General features: G+C 33.1%; 1 protein-coding gene and 1 long non-coding RNA gene across 2 annotated transcripts; both read left to right on the plus strand.

The window, feature by feature from the left end:
• The first annotated feature begins 6,146 nt into the window (after positions 1-6,146).
• On the plus strand, positions 6,147-9,702 carry LOC135144578 (uncharacterized). Its single transcript, XM_064076603.1, has 6 exons — positions 6,147-6,332; positions 6,502-7,204; positions 7,251-7,402; positions 7,510-7,938; positions 7,990-8,184; positions 9,577-9,702. The coding sequence occupies exons 1-6, from the start codon at positions 6,147-6,149 to the stop codon at positions 9,700-9,702; spliced, it is 1,791 nt and encodes a 596-aa protein (XP_063932673.1).
• A 253-nt stretch (positions 9,703-9,955) lies between these two features.
• LOC135144733 (uncharacterized) lies at positions 9,956-24,094 on the plus strand. Its single transcript, XR_010283217.1, has 3 exons — positions 9,956-10,129; positions 22,641-22,774; positions 22,828-24,094. It is a non-coding gene; the product is annotated as an uncharacterized LOC135144733 (long non-coding RNA).
• The last annotated feature ends 30 nt before the right edge of the window (positions 24,095-24,124 follow it).

Genomic DNA, 24,124 nt, shown 5'->3' on the forward strand with positions numbered 1-24,124 from the left:
TAACACCTGCATGCATAATCAGAACATACAATGTGGAATCAGCATAAGCACCACAATGAGTCGAAATCAGGGAAACGCTACTGCGATATTGCTGACACAAATTATGTATATTTTAGTGCTGAATACACTTATTCCTATAATTTTACACTCATTATATTTGAATTGCTAACTGCAGAAAGGGGATATATCACATTTTTCAAAATGTTGAGGAAATGAATAAAACGTCTCAGATTTTTACAATTACTTGTTTCCGATCCCCGTTTTCAATTGTCGGTTCTCTATGTTCTCAGTTATCAACGAGTGTTGGTTAAATGCATGTTTTCTTTTTTGGGTCAATTTGGCTGTCAAATTTGACACTTGGACATATCCCGTTTTTGCAGTAAAATGAAAAAAAAGGTAAAAAAAAAACACAAAAAACAGCTTTATTTCAGTTATAATTTTACACAAACATGTTATATGTATATCTGACTAAAAAACTTAATCATTATCGCGCTCCTGTTCTACAGTTGGCCAAGTAGCAATCTCCTGCCAAAATGCGTTATAAGCGTCTGGGATAAATCGTAAAGTGTTTGTTATATCCGTCATTTTCTTCTGGCTGATGGCTAGTTTTTCGGGATACGCTTGTGTTGTAGGAAAAGCCAAATTCTTTTCTGTATTTCTCAATCTAAAAGTGTCTGTGAGTAAACCGTTTATCAGCTCTCGACAAACAACTTCGCTAGGTGAGGAAATAGAGTTATCTGATGAAAAGAAGCAATCGCAAATGACTTTTTCTGACTGCGTGGTACACGCTTCCCGTAAGACTCATTACTTAGGCATGTCTTTTTGTAAAATCTTGACCACCAGCTTTTAAAATCATAAATCATATCTCTAGAAACCTCAACGATTGAAAATTTCTGAGGATTCTTTGATGCTGCAGAGATTATTTGAATGTATTCAGGTACTGTGTAGAATCTTTCAGCTCGGTTTAGCTGCCTTTTAATAAGACCAAAGTCTCGATCACAAGGCATGAAGGAATGCCCTCTTATTGGGAAAAATATTTCAACCTTTTCAAATATTTTCAGTTCTATTAGGCTCATCACAAAGCGAATCATGGTGTCTTTATTTTGACCACAACAGTTGTCGCCAAAAATGTAAAGTTTTTTAATTTTACGTTCAGCATCTTGTTCAAAATAATGTTTAAGAAAAGAACATACATCATTTGCTAGCTTGCCGGCTTCTCCTTCGTGGTAAACATAACACGTCATTGCTTTCGATTTGAGATTATGGATTCCGAATGTGCATACTGTTAGCTGGCGATAATAATAGATATCTTGGACAGGTATTTGTGGTAACGAAACATTAGCCATGTAGTCGATGCAAATACCCAGAGTATCGTCATTTTGCTCGCACATTTTTTTCACAGAATCTAAGGTTGTATAAAATTTCTTACTACGGCGTTTATGTACCAAAAGTTCAGCCACCGCCACTCTCTTAGCATTATCATTTAAGGTTTCGCTTTTTATTTTGGCATTGAGTTCTTCACAGGTGCTGCAAGTGTCTTTGGCTGGTCTACCGAATCTTAAATCATAGTTTTCCTTAACATATGACCAAAAGAATTTATATGAAATGCGGTCATTTGGAAATTTTTCTTTAAACATCTACATGGTCTTTACCAATAATTTGGAATCCAGATATCGCATTTCTTTGTTTGTGTAGTGCGATATTTTGACCGGGTAAGATTCCATATGGCTACGGATGTTGGCGATTACAGTTCCTTTTATAGCATTACCACTCACATTTTTACCACGCATATCTTTTGGACTTTTATTGTTTTTCAAAAGCAACACCAGATGTTCGCAACGTTTTTTAGTCACTCCGTAGATTGACAAATATGCTTGTTTGCAGACACCTATTCTATGATTCCCGTTAAGTACAAAATATTTTACAGTCAATGATTTTGGCTTTGTGTTAACCATGCCAATTTTTCCCCGTCTCCGCGAAACAGGCTGAGTCTCTAATAGTCTTTGTAGATGCAAGTCTTGTTGATCTTTTGTGTCCATATTGCAAAACAATTGCTGCATATTAAGTTTTCCGTTATCAGTAAACTTCGTCAAACATTTTTGATGGCAACTACAAAAAAATTCGAAACTGGCAATCATAAGACTTAATTTGCTAAGCAATAACTTACCATTCATTTCCAGCAATCACTTTTGCGAATATGGTCTTTCCGGCATAGTTAACGTGTTGCAAACCATGAAGCTTTGCCTTTTTAATAATGTTTCTCTTATAACCTTCACTATTCACTACACCTTTTTTCCTCTTTTTAGGGGTTTCAACCTCACTGTCCGAACTAGAACTCATTTTCTACAGTTTACTAGTTTACAACACAATTGAGGTTAAGTTTAAGTCGGATATCCCGCGCAAGACGTTGAGACCACGGTGTTTACTGCAGAAAGTCGATATCTCCTGGACATATCCCTTTTCTGCTGTAACCGTAAATTTCATCCGCTTGTAGCCCCGAGCTAAATCATTAAACATGGCCCGTTTTTGCAGTAAAGATGTGTTTAGACCTCTAGAACACGATTATGTACGAATGTTATTGTGGTAAAAAATGGGACATGTCCCCTTTCTGCAGTTAGCAATTCATTTATTAAACATACGTTTTGCAACTAACTAACAGCTGTAATTACACTAAGAGCAAGCCATGTAGCATTGTGAAAATAACGCATTTTTCGTGTAGTTACTCAATTGAAAAGGGCATCTGCTTCATTTGAATTTTGTGTCCTCCATTCATTAACGTATTTGTAGCACTTTTCATGCTTGTGTTGCGATTTCACAAGTCCTAAATTTGCAATTGCTTCTGCAGCTTCCTCGCCAAAAATGTCAAGATCTTTAGCAATACCATTGGCAATACCCATTTACATTTTACATTACATTTTAGCGTGTTCACTTGGTTGTTATGGACAGGCATGTTATGGTAACTGTGCAATTTCACGCGGACATGATTATAATAAATCAAAAATTATTTTTGAAATTCTGTTAATTTAAAGTTTTAAAAACTAAATATACCAATAATATTCTGTGCTATAATAACATCAGGATCAAATACAAAAAGAAACAGGAATGTAATATTTTTCCGAAACTCTTAGGTATAGCATTAAAAACAAAAAATGAAAGTATGAAAAATCTACAAAATTATTTAATTCTTGTAATCTTAAATTATATACTTCCAGAAGCACAGTAAATTTAAATATTTACTCACTGTTCTATTGTTTCGTGAAGCTCTGTAAATGATTTATTTGTTCTCATCTTTCCCTCATCAATCTTATTAAATAGTTTGCAAACATTGGGGAGAATTTCTCCCTATAGATACTTTTTGCACATATTCCTTAGTTGGTCTGTTACTACCCTGCATACAACAACCCCTAATAAATTATAACTCTAATTTAGAAAAACATTGGGTATTGGGTAACCACCCTAAGCTACAAAATTAGTTTTTATTTACAGACTACAAATAGGATTGTAACATCCAGTTCTTTAAATCTCTAATTTAGGTAGGTTGTCAGTGTAGAAACCTATAGTGCCTTTCACTTTAATATAGTTACTAAATAAATTATTAAACTCTAAAGATGTCTATACGATTTTGGCAGCTGCTGTCAAGGCCAACCGCGATGCAATTCGTCTAAAATCTACTATACAGGGTTAGTCACGAGAGAATTACTTCTGAAAATTATTTTTTTGGCCTCGACAACTGTGAAACTGACATTTACGTATCGTAGATAGCCATGGTATTTTGATTTTTACACATTGAACTGTCATTTACCAAATTAAGTGCGGTAATAAACACAGAAATTTTCAGAGTTATAAAACCTTTAAAAAAATTGACACCTCACCATTAACAAAGCTTGTGTTCACCAAAATAAGATACCGCATAAATGCATCTATTAAATGTTTTAAAATAATAGCAATTGATTTTTTTATTGAGTTTGGAGAGCGCCATCTGGTGGCATAAGCAGCAGTCATATAGAACTATCTGTCACGATTTTAATTTTATCTGACGTTTGACGCAGGGAAAGCCTCCTTACAAATTCCACACAATTTAAAAAAATGTAAAAATTGACGAAAACAAGCACCACTAAGTCATCGGCCAAAAAGTTGCATACATTATTCATGCGGTAAGCATTTTCCAACGCTCAGATTTATTAAAACACTCGGCTTTGCCTCGTGTTTCAATATTAAATCTTCGCGTTGTAAAATGTAACCTACCGCATTTATAATGTAAATAACTATTACGCAACCCAAAAAAAATACTAATACCACTTGATATTATCTAAATTTAAAATGAAATGCCTAATCCATGATTGCTTTGACTTTGGCAGTGTCACTTTGACGTTAATTAATTTTCAACATTTTTTTTCATTATTGACTCGTCTCTAGAGCCCCATTGGATCGACGACATACAGTCAGATCAATTTGGGCTACACTGAAACCGTAAGTGCTCTACCAATGTTGTTCGCCGCTAATGTGCATGTGTTAATTCGCCATCTCTGCGTCACCTAGAGCCTCTTCGAAGTGCAAATCTGCAACCTCTGGACTTCTTCGGCCATCCATTTACAAAAAAGCCGTAGCATCCCCCCAAAATGCCCAACATTTTCAACAGATTAGTAGTTAAATTATTTACTTACTTGTTTGAGTTTGTGTTGTAACCTTTGAATAAAATGCCGTAAAAAAAATTTTTAGAAATAATTTTCTCGTGATTAATCGGTTGCAAAAGATCAAAAGGCACACTGACAAATTTATTAGCGGCGCCGGAGGAGATTTCCGACTGGCTGCGGTACCACCATGGACACTCGCATAACCTCCTTTTCCACAATTGTCAAAATGAGATTGCCAAACTCAAAGCAATCATGGATTAAGCATTTCATTTTAAATTCAGTTAGTATCAAATGGTACATGGTATTCGTATTTTGGGTTGCGTAAAAATAATTTTCAGAAGTAATTCTCTCGTGACTAACCCTGTATATGCTTGCTGAGTGCATATGTTACCGCTAATATCCGAAAACCGTTAATATGCCTAATAACTAGACATATTAAAAATTACCCTTAAATACTAAAATTGTCAGCTATTATAATGTGTATATTAGATTTTATTCCATCAAGTCGACATCAATGTCATAAATTACAGAAATCTGTTATTATCAGAAAACTGAGGAATCATATCTCTATTTCAAAAGTATAGCGCAAGAAAATAACCTCGACAAAAAAATCAATTTTTCAAAACGAAAATTTGAAGACCCAGGGACAGTTTTAAAAAACAACCTGCATTATAACTTCAGGTACTTCACTGAGTACCTACCTAATCAGTAATTAATTTATTGTCATTTTAGAGCAGATACGACAAAAAAACTTTTTTGTTACAAAATTTTCGATTGGCTCTAACCTTTTTCGCACAGTTATTGTGGCTTCTATCAATTTTTGTAAATGACTTTACACTCCACGGTACTGACGTGTATGACATTTAATGGCGTTTTAGGAGCAATTTACAATGCCAAAATATTATGATATATGGATGCATAGAAAATAATGGAATATCGAAGGTGGACCAAGCTAAATTAGATACCACGGTTGTTATGGGAATGTTACAGACTCTTGGAACTCCTGATATTCCTAGTGACATTAAGCATTTTAGAGTAGGTAAATTAGATCAGACTAATCAAAATCGTTCGCGACCGATTAAGGTTATCCTGTCACCTGAAAAATCTGTACTTTCCGTCATACGAAACGCTAGACAATTAAAATCGTCATCAGAATGGGTCACTATCTCTATTTTTCGGGATCGTACTCCAATGCAGATGGAAATTCACAGAAATGCAAAGAAGGAATTAGAAGACCGTCTGGCAAATGGTGAAAAGGATTTGACAATTAAGTATAGAAATGGAATTCCTAGTGTAGTCTCTTCGTTAAACTAACGCAGCCCAATAGATCCCTGACTTCAATGAAACTTTATTATCAAAATGCGCGTGGTATAAAATCAAAACTACATAATTTATTTCTCAACTCATCTGAACTTGTCTATGATATCATAGTTATTACAGAAACGTTCTGCTTTGGGGCGTCAAAAAGGTGGTGGTGCTCTTATTGCCATTTCAAATAACTATTCTACAGAAATGGTAGATACATCTTCTGTCACTACAATCGTGTCGGCAATTGATTTAGTTATCGTGAAATGTACAGTCAACATGTTTATCTTTTTTCTTGCAGCGGTTTATGTTCCCTCTAATATATCTACTTCTGACTTTGAACTCTTCCTGGAACGGCTTGAACCTCTACTATTAGGGAAACCCGTCATTCTTGTTGGTGACTTTAATATCCCACAATTTAATAATCTTCCAGCAAACATTCATTCAGTTTACTACACCACTTAAATTTATGCAACATAATCATGTTCCTAATTGTAATGGACGTTGTTTGGACTTTGTCTTTACCAACTTTGAGGTGTGTGCTGATGTTTAACATGAGGAGTTACCACTCTTGAGGGAAGATTTATATCATCCAGCCCTTGGAATTACCGCTGAATTTGTGTTGTCCTCTAAGCGCCCGCAATTTCCATCACTTGGCGCTAAATGCTACAATTTTAAAAAAGCTAACTTTGTTAATCTTTATAATGATATTTTTGAAACTGAGTGGTCATCTTTGTCAGCATATAGTGATGTAAATGCTGCTGTAACTGAGTTCTATAGAATATTTTACAATATACTTGACCCTTCTGTTCCCCTGTACTCGCTTAAAAAGTCTAGCTACACAGTGTGGTTTAATAAACAGATAATTAAAACTTTAAAAATGAAGAATTATTACAGAAAGAAGTGGAAGAAGACGTCCAGTGCATTCTATCACATTGAATTCAAAAGGCTTAGGGCATTGGCAAAACAATTAATCAGGTTAGGTCATGATAATTATCTTAGAGAAATTGAACAGTCTATACATTCTACACCCAAAAATTTATGGAAATACGTGCGGTCCAAGAAAGGTACAACTCGTATTCCTGGCAAAATCACCTATAATGGAAATGTCTCAGATGATCCCCAGAAAATTGTGGATATGTTTGCCGAAAAATTTTCAAATGTGTATCTTTCTGGTGCAAACACTGGCATTCCCGACATCATTACAAATAAATTATCTTTTAGTATGCAGCCTGTTACGGAGGAACAGTTAGTAGAAGTTATCAGTACTTTAACAAACAAGCTTACTTTTGGTGAGGATCTTATCCCCAGTTTTCTTGTTCGGGATGCTATGTGCTAGAATCACACCAATTTTCAAAAAGGGAGATAAGTCAGATGTTAATAATAATTACAGACCCATTTCAATTCTTTCTAACTTTGCCAAAGTATTCGAGTTAGTCATTTATAGAAACATCTTGTGCAATGTTCGTAGTCATTTGTCAACACACCAACATGGATTTATTCCTGGTCGCTCAACTGTTACCAATCTGGCTACCTTGACCCAATATCTCAGTGAGATTCTTGACAACAGGTTGACGTCATTTACACCGATTTCTCCAGTGCTTTTGATAGCATCAATCACAGTATTTTATTGCAAAAGCTTAGTGCATTCGGATTTACGTCTAGCTTTTTAAAACTCATAGCGTCTTACCTCATTAATAGAATCAATTTTGTTTTTTACAATGGTTTCACGTCGTTTAGTTATGTTGGATACTCTGGGGTACCTCAAGGTTCTAATTTGGGTCCGCTACTATTTACATTGTTTATCAATGATTTGCTTGCGTCTATGAAGTGTAAAATACTAGCTTATGCTGATGACATAAAACTATATGCCTCTATCAACAGTGAATCTGATTATATTAATTTTCAAGCTCAATTAAATCTGTTTATTGATGGCTGTCAGTTTTTGCAATTAAGACTAAATCCTGATAAGTGTTTCTATCTGACTTATACAAAAAAAGTAAATCCAATTCCTACTTCTTATGTAATTTGTAACCAATCATTACAAAAGAGAGAAATTGTTAAAGATCTTGGTGTTACCTTTGATCCGCAGTTATCTTTTATTGAGCACATCAGTGACATATGTTTAACTTCTTCCAAGATGTTGGGATTTATATACCGAACAACTATTAGCTTTATGAACCCTTGTTTCATTAAAACTTTATATTTTGCATTTCTAGTCAGTAAATTGGAGTATGCTTCTATTGTATGGTACCGAATTTATGTTACACACCAGTTCGCATTTGACAAAATTCAGCGCCGCTTCTTGAAATTTTTGACTTTTAGGTGTGAAGGTATTTATCCACAGCGAAATGCTGATTACAATATGTATAATTGGGTTTTCATGGCAGGACTTGTCCTGTTTTGAAAAAAAGATAGTGTTTATTTTACATATTTAGTTGTGTTATTCGCAATAAATTTCGGTATTTCATTTGCTACATGATTTATGTCTAGAAAAATGGATATATACAATGTTGTACGAAAACTCCTTATTATGCATTTAATTATCGCAAAAACTAATTTCATACACTTCTGTCGCTCACTTGCATATTTTATTTTTGATAGAATTAATTTCCACTGGATAAATTAAAACATTCAGGTCATCAAGGTTTAGCTAATTGTACATACAATTTAAACTAATGAGTTTTTTATGAACTCCCATAACACATTTACTAATGGAGCATTTGGAACACAGGACCGTTGCAATTGATTTTATGTTTTTAAAAATATGTATGACCATGGGTCATATAAAGATGAAGTTGGATACAATCTGGGAGATTCCGCTGATACTCAAAACGTCATGACATTGTTACTAGATCAAAACATGCTAGACTATAAGCAGATCTAAGTCACGTCAATAATTTTTGAGCCACAAGTAGCTTGGAATTTACCATTCCAAGCCAGAGTCCAAATAGGTTCCCAGAAATTTAGTAGAATTAATGAATTTATTTTTAATTAACAACATAATCAAGTTATAATGTACTCCCTTTGATAAAAAAAATACACACCATCTTCTGTCGATTCAACAGATTAATTAATAACAAAACTGAGATATCCTTGCAAAAGACCAAAATTCGAAGCAGAGATAAACTTTTAGTTTCTTATACATATAAGTTTCTTGAATCTCCAGTGACATTGATACACGAATAACAAAGCTGTGTTTATGAACAATGTTTATGCTATTATAAGAGATGTCATAGAAATAACTGTCTCAATCTCTACTGCAATAGACATAATTATCCGTATATGTTGCATAGTTAACAGATTTCGATACAGTGGAGCCTCGTATTGCTTCCGACAATAAAATTCCCCATAAGCGTCGGTATACCTGGAAGTAGCATATTAAAGTTACTTTTGCACGATTCAGATTTCTTTTAATTTCCACTATCTATCAATGACGTTACATAACAATTTTCATAGCCGAGTTTGTCCATTTCAGAATTCTCCTGTAGGAAAGCACACAAATTATTATTTTTGAACGAGCTCTCCAACGAAGCACAGTTATTTTAGTTCATAAGTCTGCCAAATTTGTGCGGCTTCATTTCCATCTGCCCCCACTTTATTTATTCCCGCTGCCGATGCCGTTTAATTTCCGCAGCTGAAGGAACAAATTACACAAATAAAAATAACGAAAAAGTCGACGGGAGTAATCAGCCAATTAACATCGATAGTAGCGGTGAACAAGAGTTATTTGACGGGAATGGGAGAGAAGCAAATGAAATAACAGATAACCGAAAAGTGCGTCGGGGACAAGGATGGAGTTTTTAGAACGCCGCCGACGAACGGACGCCGACACCCGCCGCCTACCAAGACAAGTGACAGTCTAATTGTTTGCGGGGTTTCAATTACTTGGGCTCGTAATTAGGCGTCAAACTGTGAACGGAATTAAATTATTTGTCCGGTTTCGTAAACGCCATGTCAAAATAATCCGAGGAAATTGTTATAAATGTTTAAGGACGAAGCCAATAGTTGGAAGAACTAATTTTAATTTCCTCTCGACAGATGCTATTGACTTAAAGAATATTGACAAACAGCGAACTACGTTTGTATGGAATTTATGTTCTTTTGTTTCGTCGTTCTGTGCCATTTGTTTGGAAACGTAACTTCATCAATATTCGGTATAAGTGAGGCGCTCGCAGCTTTGGTCAAACGTAAGTGAAAATTCTTAAGTTAACTAGGAATAAAAAAAGATCCTAGTTTATTTCGGCAGAACTTCCCTCGCTTCTGAAGTACAGTAGAACAAAGATTTAAAAAAAAAAATAAGATTTGATTTTGTGAATTTTATTTTTTATGATAACCCTTAGAAGTTAAAATAAAGATGTATGTAATGTTAAATAAAATAAAGAAGGGTGCTACGCGTTTGTTTCAGGTGAGTTTTTCCACTACAAAATATGGTGATGACGTCATCAGTAATTTTGCAATATGGATAAATGCAGTATAATACTAATAATAACCGTAGTACATTCTCAAATTTTCGGGAAAATGGAGTTGTTCTTAATCTAATCAACACAATAAATTGCTTCATTCATAAATTTTTTGGTTCATCCTGTATAAGTAACTCTAACAACTATGAGTGCGCTGATAAACCACAAGTATAGATTTATAAATGATTTATCTGGCGAGGTTTTGAGATAACGTCATTAATTTTTTGGGTATAAGGTTAAAACGAATAAATTTTTATTAACGATTCACCATGATTACGACGAACTTAAAACATTTGCAAGATTTCAGAGCATTCACTTTTGCAGTTTCCAAGTTATATTGCAAAATGTTGTTATAAAATTTTAATTTTTTACCAAAATATTTGAAGGGTGAAAACTCAACACAGAGACATACATCACAAGTGAACGACGAACGAGTATCTTATTTTATAAAAATAAAAAACAATTATTACTGTAAATTTTGGAGATTGCGTCATCGCATTGGTGGTAGGGATAGCTGGCCAAATTTTGGTTAGCGTTTTACTATCTCAATTATATTCCTAATATACCTACATACAAAATTTGACAACAATCGGTCTGGTAATTTCGGAGATTACATGTCTAATAAAAATCGATACAGACGCCAGGCAAACAGACAAACAGACGGAAGCGGGAGATCATTTTTTCGTAATGTAGGAGCCATGAAACGTTGAGAAAACATTAAAGTGGTAAGTTGCCCCATGGACTCGATTATTCCTTCGATATTAGCTTACGCTCAGGACCTAAAAATCGTAGGAGTAAAAATTTGCGGCTTGAACAAAATAAATTTCATAATAACAACGAAAGGAAAACCATTTCTTCATGCAAAGATTAGAAATACATAATCTTGTTGTCTTTAGTGTTTACACTTAAAACAAAAATATAATGTTTCTTAACTGAGATTCGACGATATGGGTAAAATCACTTCGGGTGCATTTAGACATTAACCAAAATTTTGAAATTTATTTAGCTGTTTATAGGTCGATTCTGTAACAATCAGTTAACATTATGTTATTTTAAGTTTCTGTTATTAAAATTGCTATGTTATCAGGACGTTAACATAAAACAACAAATGTCGTATTCTGTAAACCGTTATGTTAGTACCTAAATAACAGATGTGTCATTTGTCCGAAAATGTTATTTTTCGAAGTAATGACACCACTTTCATCATCTGTCACTGTCAAACAAATACACCACGAAAATGTGTTTTTTCATAAAATTTTTGCTTAGTAGATATTATTATCGCTTCTGCTGTCGTTCGGAACTAGATCCAGACAGGCATTAAAATTTCACTAATTAGGTGACAAATTTAAGTCATGACCCTGCTAACCGATGGTTGACTCATGGCAACAGAAGAAGACATTCCTACGCAGTGTTGGTATGGAGCCATGGCCTAAGGAGTTCAATGTGGCTAAAATTTTTAAGTATCCCGGAATACCACTGGCACGTAGATTTCCCAAATGAGGTTCCAACCTCTCCAGCAAGAAACGGGTCATATTTTTGCTAAAATGAAAGGACTCTCTAAATTCCGTCTGTTAAATTTTCAAAGGAATTTTGATTGTCGCGAAGCTCTCTCAGCCGAATTCTCATTCTGTTCATATAATACATGTATTGTAATATTTTTAATAATACTATGATATGAAAAACCTACCGTTGAATTTCGTCTTCTAATAGTAAGTAACCGAAGACGGGTAGAAAATCATCCACTTCTGTCATTTTACTTCTTTTGCCACCTCAGTCGTCAAATTTGTGATATTATTAATTAATAAACCTCAAAATAACCGCATTATGTTAATAACATTGACTCAAATGTCTCTGTTATTTTACAGAGTATTTTAATAACATAATGCTATTAACATAACAGAAAGAAGCGTAGCGAATTGCAATTTATGTTAAATATGTTATTACATAGCAACAACAGAATGTTAGCTGTGTTTACATAGTGATAACAGAATGTTATTAACATAACAAGTTACAGAATCGATCTATTATTAAGTAGTCATTTTACCAATACTTGTTTTCCATAAAACTAAAACGGCAAAATTGGACGTAAGAGAGAAGTCGTGTAGTTAGGCTTATAAGGATAAATATTTGAATACTAGACACCATTGAAATATGTTGTATTGATGAGATCTAAGGAGGTCGAAACAGCGGTATACAGATCTTCATTGCGTTGTCTAAATATTTATTAGTATAAAGCGTTTAAAATAGTATGATATGTATTTGATCAACAACTTTTTCGGAAAACGTTCTCCATTTTTTAGAAGGAAGAAAAAAATTGTATAGTTCCTACGTCAAAAATTCAAAAAACCTCATTATACTCGTAGTCCGTTTATCGAATAGATGGAACGATCACGTGCACTTCACGTCCTTATAAAATGAGCGTCCAACCATAACCCATAGCATGAAAACTCAACGTTTTTTGCCTCATTTTGTGTTTAAATTCTCATGTGTCGCACTCACTTCTTCCATCGGGTTCCAAGATAGCGGTAAAAATCTATAATGTAAAGCAACTATTAACTTAACGTAAATTATGGCACGTGTATTCAGACCAACTTCTATTGCCGTTGCAGATATTATTATCACTTAATAACAAGTTTTAAATGTTTACATTAGAAAATACGCACCTCAAAATTACGTAAAAAATGACAACTTGTTACGTGATGTAATAAATAATTTGGCATACAAAGTCAATTTAATGTAAATATGTAAGAGTACTCCGTAAAAACTAAAAAAATTGGTCGTTGTTTCGACAGGACTTCCTTCGCCCCTGAAGTACAATGAAACATATCCAGCATTTTCGGGTTGCGATGCAGTGTAATACTAAAAATAACTGTATTGTATTCCCAAATTTTTCTGGGAAAATGGAATAAACCGTTCCTGATTTAATTCACGCATTCATTAATTTTTCTAAGTCACTCTGTATATGCAAACCCAAAAAATGTGAATGGAATGATAAATCACAAGTATAGACTCATCATATTTTGGACATTTTAGATAGGATTTATTCGACAAAATTTGGAACTGACGTCATCAATTTTTTGGAAGGGATAAGCAAATAAATTTTTATTAAAAATGTATCATGCTTATAATAACAAAAAAAAAATCTGCAAGATTTCAAAGCATTCGGTTTTGCAGATTCAAAATTACATTGCAAAATATTATTTTATAACTTTTGTTTTTTTTTCCAAACATCCGAACGTTTCAGGTAAAAACTCAAAACAACGTCATTAACTATATGTGTAGGACTATGTTATTTTGTACAATTTAAATCAATTTACTACGTACAATTTTGAACTGATGTCGTCACATTATTGGTGCGGATGATTAGAAAAATTTTGGTTAGCGTTTTACCATGTACATGATATTCCTCATGGAAATACAGAATATGACAACAATCGGCCCAGTACTTTCGGAGATTAGCTCTCTAATAATAAAACATTCGGGAAGGAAGAGAGATGGACAAACGGACAAACGGACAGACGGTCAGACGGAAACGGAAGACCTATTTATTCGTACTCTGGAGGTCATGAAATGTCGAGAAAACGTAAACGTAGAGTCAGCCGACGGACTCGATTATAATACTTCCTTCGCTTACGCTCGGGAAGTAAAAATCAATTTTATTCTTATTTATTACAGTTTTTTGACATTTAAAAAAAATAGGCATCATCAATTTGATTTTCAAATCCAAAACAATGTCAGAATCTATAAAAAGGATATATCGAATAAATTATTAAAACAAAACACCCGAAAAACGAGAGGAAACTTAAAACATGCAGTTGACCTAAACGAAAAAGACAGATCTAATTTGTTGAACTCTCTGAAAATGGTGATGCCTAATTAAATTTCCGATACCTCTCGACCAATAATGTTAGTGTTATCTGAAGATCATGGACTTTTGCAGCTCCATTTATTCGTTAAAAAAGTATAAACATTTTTTTACATAAATTATAAAATAATTGTACTGAATAAAAATTTTTGTAATAACTGTAACGTATAAAAGTAAAATTAAAAACAGGGACCAACTATTAAAACACAAATAACATAAAATATCACGCTTCATACTTTACATATGATCCCAAATTGGCAAAATTAAAGTTTTGCAAGAGAGGAACAGAAAAATTTTTACTTACTCTTTCGGCGTATTCGTGACGACTTATTAAATATGTTGAAAGTCTCGCACTAAGTGGAATTTACTTCTTCGTTGAAAATTTTACCAGCAGCCAAAAATCAACAGATAAATCGCGTTTTCGTATTTTAGAGAATGCAAGATAAAAACAAGAAAACACAAAATCAAACATTTGTTTAAACAAAGGAAAGTAAAAGTTCATTTTACACTAATGTGATACATCGATGCTCAAAAAGCAATAACAAAGTCTGCAACGACATGCTTATGTAATAAACTTTAAAAAAAAATAGAATAAGGCATGTAATTTAGTTATGTAGCTACCCTTCTCACGTAGCTCTAACGATTAAGAATAAAGTAAAATGTATACGTCTAATTTTTTTACAACAAACAAAACAAAACATAAAAGTCACGTTCGAGACATTTGTAACAATAATTTTGTGTAAAACTTAAGTCATAGTAGTTTTTGTTTTGTAAATTACAACAAATTCAACACTAAACTATGTCACGTATGGGACATCAGAAATTCTCACATTCTAAATGTATTGAAGAAATTTTGCTATATCTGCTCCGTTTTAATTATCCAAAGAGGGTGGATTTTATATATTGATAATAGAAGTACAACCTTTAATTTGGGTATTATTTTGAATTATGACCCTTGACGGTTTTTGCGTAAGAAATTATTTTTAAACTGTCACGTATAGTTTTAATAGCTAGTAAATACAGAACACACCATAATGACAAAACTAAACATAAACAATAACAAACAAATAAATTACAACAAATTACATGAGTTTTTAATATTTTTCAAATGTTTGTAGTAAGTCTAGAACATTTTTTAGAAATTTCAGGGGGTGGTTCCGTATGCAGTGATCACATTTTTTTTTAAGTTACACATTGTATAAACGTAAGTAAAGTCTTTGCCATTTCTATCAAAACATCACTTGTTCGTATTCTGACAGTTCTCTAACTAAAGTCGTTCACAATCAACCGAAAGCTGTTACATATTATTGCTAAATTTTTTAAACAAAATCAATGCCTAAGAATGATAAAGAGAATACCTACATATCACATATATTTTATACCCATATTTAACCGTTAGTCATGAACAACATGTGTTGAAATTCATTATATTTTGTTAATTAAATAGCATCTTTATTTCATTAATTTTTTACTTTTTCTACAAAGATATAGAGCTCAAAAAATACATTTTTCAAGAGCTGTCCTAGTTCATTCAATTAAAAGAATAAAATACTCAATCAAATACCTTCTTGTTACAGTTTTCACATCTTTCAAGTGTGTTCGTTTGGTATTCTTTCTGGAGAACAACCAGACCTCACACACTCGATGTTTGAGTAGCAGTTTAGAGCAAATTAAACAACGATCATCGGATCATCCAAAGCTTTCTAATCTGACTATAACACGAATCATTTAAAAAAAAGATTAACGCTTATGAAAAAGTGTTATTCCCTTAGTTAACGTTCTTTAATTGACATGTATGCGGAATTACGTAAAACGTGGTTACTGGTATTTTAGACTGACATAAACATTTTTTCAGTGAAATAATTTATTAGAATATTTTGTTGGAAATAAATACATTCATACGGACAAATTATAAGGTGTTGTAATTTCAAATATAACGCTACGATGTTGTAAAACTTTAAAAGATACCTAGATAAATATACCTATTTGTTGAGCAACTGTTTAGAAAATTTATTTATTAACCGTTTAATTTTTTTCGCAAAAAATAATATAATCATTTGTTTTTTTAAGGCAACGTGTTTATGAGTAATTAAAAATTTATGGAAACGCAAGCAATTCTTCACCTGGAGGTGTATTGTTTCAGTAAAGATTTATTTTGCATTTTTTTCTGATAATTAACTCGATTTGCAGAGGATGAATAAATTTTGGTTAATTTTTCGTTATTCCGAACTCAACGTTACCAACCTACTAAAAACTGGGGCTGCAGAATTTAGAATATCATTATATCTAGCATAAAATGAAAACAAAAATACAGGGTGTTATTGAAAGGTACGTACAACAAAATGGACAGTTCTTCGCGAAGTCTAAGAAGTCGGAAAAACTTATTTTGTCTTAACAAAATTTTAAGGCGAAAATTAACCCTTATCCAATCTTTTTAGACGCTACTGAAGGATAAATAGGTAAAATTAATTTATTTTAGTAAATCCTAGCAACTGTAACAATAAAACTGTTGCTATAGAAACGAAAGATGATCTTTTTATCAGAGGCGTACAACGAATCTGGACATAAATTTTAATAATTTTTATCTCTAAAAGGAGAACACTATTACCTGAACTTTTTTTAACTTTTAGCATCCATACTTTGAGACCAATTACCGATTTTATTTTGTACGTACCTTTCAATAACAGGCTGTATAATGCCTACTTAAAAACTCCCAACAAAAAAAAATAACTCTTAAAAAGTCTCAAATTGGTTAAGCGAGCTGATTGCTTCAGCGTTGCGTTGAGGGTTAATAAAATCAACTGTCTCAGTTGAGATATAGTTTTGGATAACTCACGCAACTTTATTCATCTATCGGCCAAAACTCTGACAATGACGTCTGGTGTGAGGGAAGTTTTTGGTCCTAAAGAACGTGGTGGGTCTTCAACGGATGTTTCCTGCGCTTGAACTCATGAACTCAAAGGTAAATATTTTCATGACAAGAATATGAACCGCCCAATGTAGAAAAAGTTCTTTCATGGATTTCTTTCCAGTTTTCTCTTCCAAAAAGAAAAACTGCATCACACGACGAATCAATGTTCTCCCTTTTTAAATAAAAATCACTCGACTCACTAGTATTCAATTAACTCCTAAACGAAGAATTACTGACAGAATTGACCTGTCATTATAGAAATGTCATCTATGGGAAGCCTAGTTGAAGTGAACATATGCAGTTGCTGCTTTTTCTTCTTTTACCCTCGAAGACGATGCGAACTGAGTTATGCATTAAACCACCCTCGTAACAACCTTTCCGGTTGAATCGGCGTTCAAACAATAGAAACGCACTGAAATCGGTTCATCCGTTTGGGAGCTACAGTACAAGAGAGAGAGACACAGAGACATCGGTTGATAATCTTGAAACGATCGTAGTGAATATCGTTAAATACAGCTACAATTTTACCTAATACAAAAATAATCTTTGTTATAAACCATAATTCTGATCTGATTTTTTTCTGTGTCATTAGCATCAAAATGCAAATGTCATTTTTATAATAATAAGGCTTTCAAACAGAAAAACAGGGTACAAAGAATTTTTGTGATTATGATACCACAAATAACACTGTAAACATCTTTGTTATTATTAGAAAACATGAAGATTTTAGTTCACCTAATTTAACAACATACCGTGTTTTGCTCAGATATTCCCCACAGAAAATTTATAACCGTGGTTTCCGACGTAAATATCCTGATGAAAATACAAAGTCTTGTTCCACAATTCTTGAATTTTCCATATGCTGCTTTACAGATATACAGAGTACATTTTTAGACGTTCTTAGGCCATATTAATTGCGATTGATAAACCTGGAGATAAACCGCCGCCGCTATCACAGCTGCATTGACATTACTTTGGATTCTTTGCTTGTGATTTTTAATAATAATAATTACGCTTCGGATTTTAGGTCGTTAAAAAATGAATAAAGGGAGACATTTTTAGGTCCGAAAATTGACGAATTAGGTTATAAAAATCTTAGTTTAGATTAAAAACCTGGAGGAAAAAATATTTGCTCAACGAAAAAGCATATATCAAAAAAATATATATTTAAAAAAAAACACTAAACAAACATTATAGAAACAAATATTTTGTGTAACAAACAAAAAAATGATTAAATAAACAAGCGATCTATAGTTACGTCTACTAATTCTAAGTTATTGCACAAAAATGGCGATCAAATTAAAGCAAGTCGCATTTAACAAAAGATAAAATATTAATTCAGGTATTTAAAATGAGTTACAAAAGAAAACTATATATTTCTCTAAATTTTCGATTATAAATGTACACCTTTGATAGCTTAAGACACTTTTAAGTTTTGAAAACGTGCGTTCCACATCACAAGAAGTGGTGGGTGCAAAATTAAATATTGAACAACTTACGTTTTCATTTATGTATGTATTGTTGGTAGCATTTCCAATACCGCAAATTACGTTATTTACTGAACATATAAAATCGTATCCTGGATTCTTTTTTAATAGAGAACATAATTTTTGGAACGCCATTTCCCCCACCTTTCCTGGTGTGTTTTTTAAAGATGTATACACTTTTTCCACAATTTCCATACTTTAGTTTAATTTTAAATCTATAGTTTCTAATTTTTCTATTGCATCCGCAATAATTTTAAAATGAGTTTTAATGTACAAGAGTTCATTTTTAACGTTTGCTTTATTCAGGAATTCTTGAGCTTTTTCAATGCTTTGTGCATCTGTGGCTTCAAATGACGTTACAACCTAAAAATATGCAATATAAGAATGATAGTAAAAAGCCATTATATATTTACTGACTTGTTTTAAAACATCAAAATGTTCTGCATAAAACATTGCTGCTTGAATACAAGTGCCCCACCTGGTTAATACAGGTTCGGGTGGGAGAGGTGTATTTGGTAAACTGTTTTTATAAAACTCTACTCTTATTAGTGCTTTTAAAAAGATTTTCTTAACATTGCTAATTATCCCATTGACATCTGGATAATTCAGTCTAATTCTTTCAGACACTAATAAATGTAACCCATGTGCCATACATGCCATACCTTCAAATTAGTCCCAGTTTTGATCATGTATGAAGCACCATCTGATACAAACCATTTAACTTTTTTGTGTTCAGTTCCTTTTGGCCACAATAAAGCTGCAAATTAACAATTAAATAAATTATAATAATTTCAATGCTTAAAATTATCAATAGCACACCCAATGATTCGTTTATAAATCTCGAGATTGTGTTGCTATTAGTTTTATCAAGCTGCTTCAAAGCTAGTAGAAATGGACGGCCAGCTTCTTTAGAAGATAACTTTCCAATTATTAAATGGACGATGTATCTTCCTAATCTGTCCGTCGTCTCATCGACGCTTATCCATATATTATTATTGCCAATAGAATTTCTAATTTGTTGAATTACCTGTAAATTATAAAATTTATGTTAAAAAGTTTTTAAATAAAGTTTCTAGTGCTCACCATATCGTAATCTTTTGGTAAATATTTTTTTCTCAGAGTGCTTTCTGAGGGTAAATGCCTTCCTGTATATTTATGCGTAAAATTTTTAAACTCAGGACAACTAACTTTATTCCATGGAATATTTGCTGCGGTAAATGCCCTACATAAATCGGTGCAAAATTGCGTAAAATCATTGTCGGAACTAATGTTTAACAAAGTCTGTTTACTGAATTTATTTTTGTTCTTTTTATGTGCATTGCCACTGCAGTGTTGTTCAAAGTGTGATTTTTTTTCGCACTTAAACTAGGAAACAAAAATGTGAACATAATTCAAGCTTCAGTATTTTAAATGTTTACTTACAACTTTTCCACACACTTTGCAGAATAACTCATTGTCTTTGGTTGAAGAAGGAAATTGAAAATTAGTGTCCAAATTATTCGCTAACCATAATTTGATTTTATCTTTCATGGATGATTTTACCTTAGACATTTTGACGATTCTTTACTGTATGCACAAAAATCAAAACCGGCCCCAGCACACTCACTAACACGCAAAGACACTCAGTATCACTAACAATAAACTTCTAAAATAAAATGCTTTTTCAGAGATTCACCTTCTTCCGGCTATAATCTAAACGAAATGCAGGCCAGCGTTGTCAATTGGCGACGCCAACCCGTACCATTAAACTCAAGGGCGTTGTTTACAACCCATTTTTAAACAATCTGCCAGCCAAAACAATGATTTCACGGAAAATCTTTGTTGTGCAAGTACGTCCGCTTCGTTGGTCGTGGAATCCTATTTTAAGTCTTTTAAAATTTACAATTAGGTCGTTTAGTTAACAATTTAGGTCTCTAATGGTAAATTAGGCATTTTAGGTAGTAATAAATGGGCGTTAAATAAACAGAATTTTTTAAATTCGGATAAATATATAAATTTCGCTGCAATGTCTGAAGTAGATATAAAAAAGCAAAAAACCTAAGATCCGAACCCTAATAATAATTAATATGCCCCTGTATGTTATGCACCGGGTTTTGATACGAAGTACAATACTTTCACCCTTGATGAATTTAAAAAGATTTTCTAAACCACTTTAGTTTTCCTTCATATTCATTTAAAACGTTCAAGTAAAACGAGAACAAAATTCGAAACAATCGATATTAATTTTTTTAATCACCAGTGGAAATAGCATTTATCATTATACAACAAAGCTGTTCAGTTAAAATTTTAATATGAAGAAAATTAAGTAGTATTGTCCTAAAATTACTGCTATTTAGTATACCTAAGGTAAATCGTTCCAAGAACGAAAATACTAAATAACATAGGAGGTGCTCAAATAGATCGTTTACTTTTGAAAATCAACTTAATATGTCACAGAAAATTCTTCTTGTTAGGCTAACTGTTGGTAGATTATCTGATTTGATTTTTCAATTATTATAGGAGCTTTCAATTCTTCCAAATCTTTTAGGTTCTACAGGGTATTTATGTGTTTCTTAGGCACGCTTCACATAACCATGACCGGTTTATTTGTTAAAATGTTCATTCTTCGCAAATAGGGGTGTAGAAATGCTAAAATGATAAAACCAATTTTTCTGAGCCACCTGTACCTGATAAGCACAGTCGGTCATACAAATAACCCTAATAAAGGAATGCATTTGGAATTAAATATGCTTACATTGTCAACCTGTCTAATGATTTGGGGACACCATGTCTAAATATACTCGGATTCTCGGGCAAAATAAGCAAGACGACTATCATTTTTACTAGCGATTTCTCCACTGTTGGTCCAATTAATTTTTCAATAGATTTAAATGAATGACATCGCCTAACTGACGATATTACTGTGTCAAACCAAACTTGGATACGATCCATAAAATTTCTACCATTATTTGTATGCTCCATGGTCTTTTGTCATGTAACAATATATCATCAACAGTTTTGTGCTTGACTGATATATTCGTCATAATAGCCAGAACCGTTAACCAATTAATGTCAACAACTATTTTATTTACCTTGTTTTGAAAGTCTAAAGTTATAACAAATTTAGTACTTCTAAATATGAAAATGGAAGAATTAGGGTACCCAGTAGGTATTAATTGTCAGATATCCCAAATCTTTCCTGGAAATTTTCTCTTTTTACAGACTTCTTAGACTTGGGGTTGAAAACATCGGAAGTTAGTTGCCCCGCAGGCTGTAAGACTTATTCAAACTCTGGAGAGTCGAAAAGTTGTTTGAATTTTTTTTTCGCTGCAAATTTACAGTCTCCAAATTTCTTTAGTTTTTTATGTATTCCACCAACATATTTGGTAATGGAATAGCTCCTAAGACTAGTGACCCGTATAACTCATAAAGTGTTCCACTTTTAAAAACTCTTTTTTTTTCGTGGAACGTCTCCGAGATTATGACTATGAATGCCTACAAACTACCGAGTGTTTTCACCATTGCTATAATCCAAGAACAGACTGGGTCCGTCAGAGGATCATAATTATACAGATTTTCCAAATAAATCATTACCCTCGAAGAGCATATCATCTTCGATGATTATGATTAATGATTACAAAATTTTGATACGATTTATAATACAGCTATTTTCTTCTGATGTTATCATGCCAATTGTTCTTTTTAATATTATCCAGAACTAGTTTAGCAAGGTCTTCACGGAGACAAGCACCAAAAATCCCAAACAATGAAATACATTTTTCCAACAAAAAGTCGGTATCTGGGGCCTTAAAAAAATTTAGTTATTTGTTCCTCTGTCAAAACTGCAGCCTATTTTGGTTTGTAGTGTTCAGATTTTCTCTTAATAAAAGTAAATATTTTCAGAAAAAAAAGTTGAGATCATGACAGTTTATCATATTTTGACATTTACCTGGAAATATCTTCCTTTTCATTTAATTTTAATAGCTGTTTTTTCAGTAAGAGGCAAAAGCGAAATATTTGATCATGAGACATGAAAGTTGCCCGACGAGGCGTTAACCACGAAGAGGCAAGACGTCGGGTGATAATCAACACTTTTCCCTCGCACTGAGTATAAGATGTTTTCTAATTAAGTCAGAACTTCCCTTCTCCTGTCAAACAAAATTTTGACTTCCCAGTGTTATAGGGTTTTTCTAGCGTTAGAGTCATATCAAACAATGAATGACCCCAATGACGATGTGCCACCCGACATCAAAAACGCCGGAAAGGTAGAAGGAACTGTATAAAATGGCCTGCAAACGATACGAAAATTAGTGTGAGCTCAAGAAGGTCAAAATCACATCACAGAAACCAGTTCTTGCATATTTTTACGAAAGAGCAAAGATCCAAAAAGCATCCACAATTTGAAGGCTGTTGGGATCAAAAATGGAAATAAAGCAAAATGTGGATATATAAACACTGAAGATCGAAATTTTCACAATCGGTGAAGGTACCTAATGTTGAACGAATTAATGTCAGCACCCCAAAACTGTCAAAATGCAATTGCTTCTTTTTGAGATATAGAAATAGAAAGTGTTCCAATCAACCTATGGATATTAACACACTGATGGGGATGTTCCAGAAATAAATTGCAAAATTTCATAGTTCAGAAAATCCGGAAAATACAGATGTCACTTTTTCCGAAGATCGTCTGCATTGTTACTGGCAGAGGGTCATGCAGATTTATTACCACTGAAAAGATATGGTGAATGGAAATCCAGTAGCGGCACTGAAAGTTACGTTGCGAAGTCAACAGCAACTAAAAAATATGTATCTATGAAAACTGTAACAGATATTAATATGAAAATATCAACATCCGCTTTTTATCTAGAATTAGTGGCGCTAAATTTAAAATTGTATCACTAATATCTGCAATAAATGAAATTCAACAAATATTACCAGGAAGAAAAATGTTGTTATTCCTTTTCATATTTAACTTAGGTAACTTTCTCTTTAGTTGTCTCAGAAACGGTCGATCCGATTTTGTTGAAACTTTGGAAATATTTTAGATATAATGTTTACTTTTTCTGATCAAATGTAAATGCTTGCTCATCCCCTTCAAAAAGTTGATAACATATTACATTAATTCCTGCTGCATAATATGTGGCAGTCGTAGTCTTTCGGTGGTAAAGGAACTGTAAATAAACGGAAGTTTTGTTTTACAAAAGCTCTCCCACTTCAGCCTTACAACAGTATTGGTGGAGCCATCTCTTGGGAACCCTCCAGAAGCTTTTACAGAGTGACTATAACGTGAAAGCCGTGGTGCTTTCATTACCATTTAATCAATAAAACAACAATACTCACACAACACACAGTGGAACAATCAATTAAACATTCCTAAACCATCTAAATAACACCTCGACCTTCACCCACTCCCCGCCGCAACCTTCACCTTCGTACAGATCGTTATCCGCTCCGGGTTGACGACCGGCCCATTCGGCCTA

Source organism: Zophobas morio, unplaced genomic scaffold (genome assembly GCF_036711695.1).
Source record: "Zophobas morio isolate AGI-343-1 ecotype UQ-CSIRO unplaced genomic scaffold, CSIRO_AGI_Zmor_V1 ptg000108l, whole genome shotgun sequence".
Taxonomy (NCBI): Eukaryota; Metazoa; Arthropoda; class Insecta; order Coleoptera; family Tenebrionidae; genus Zophobas; species Zophobas morio.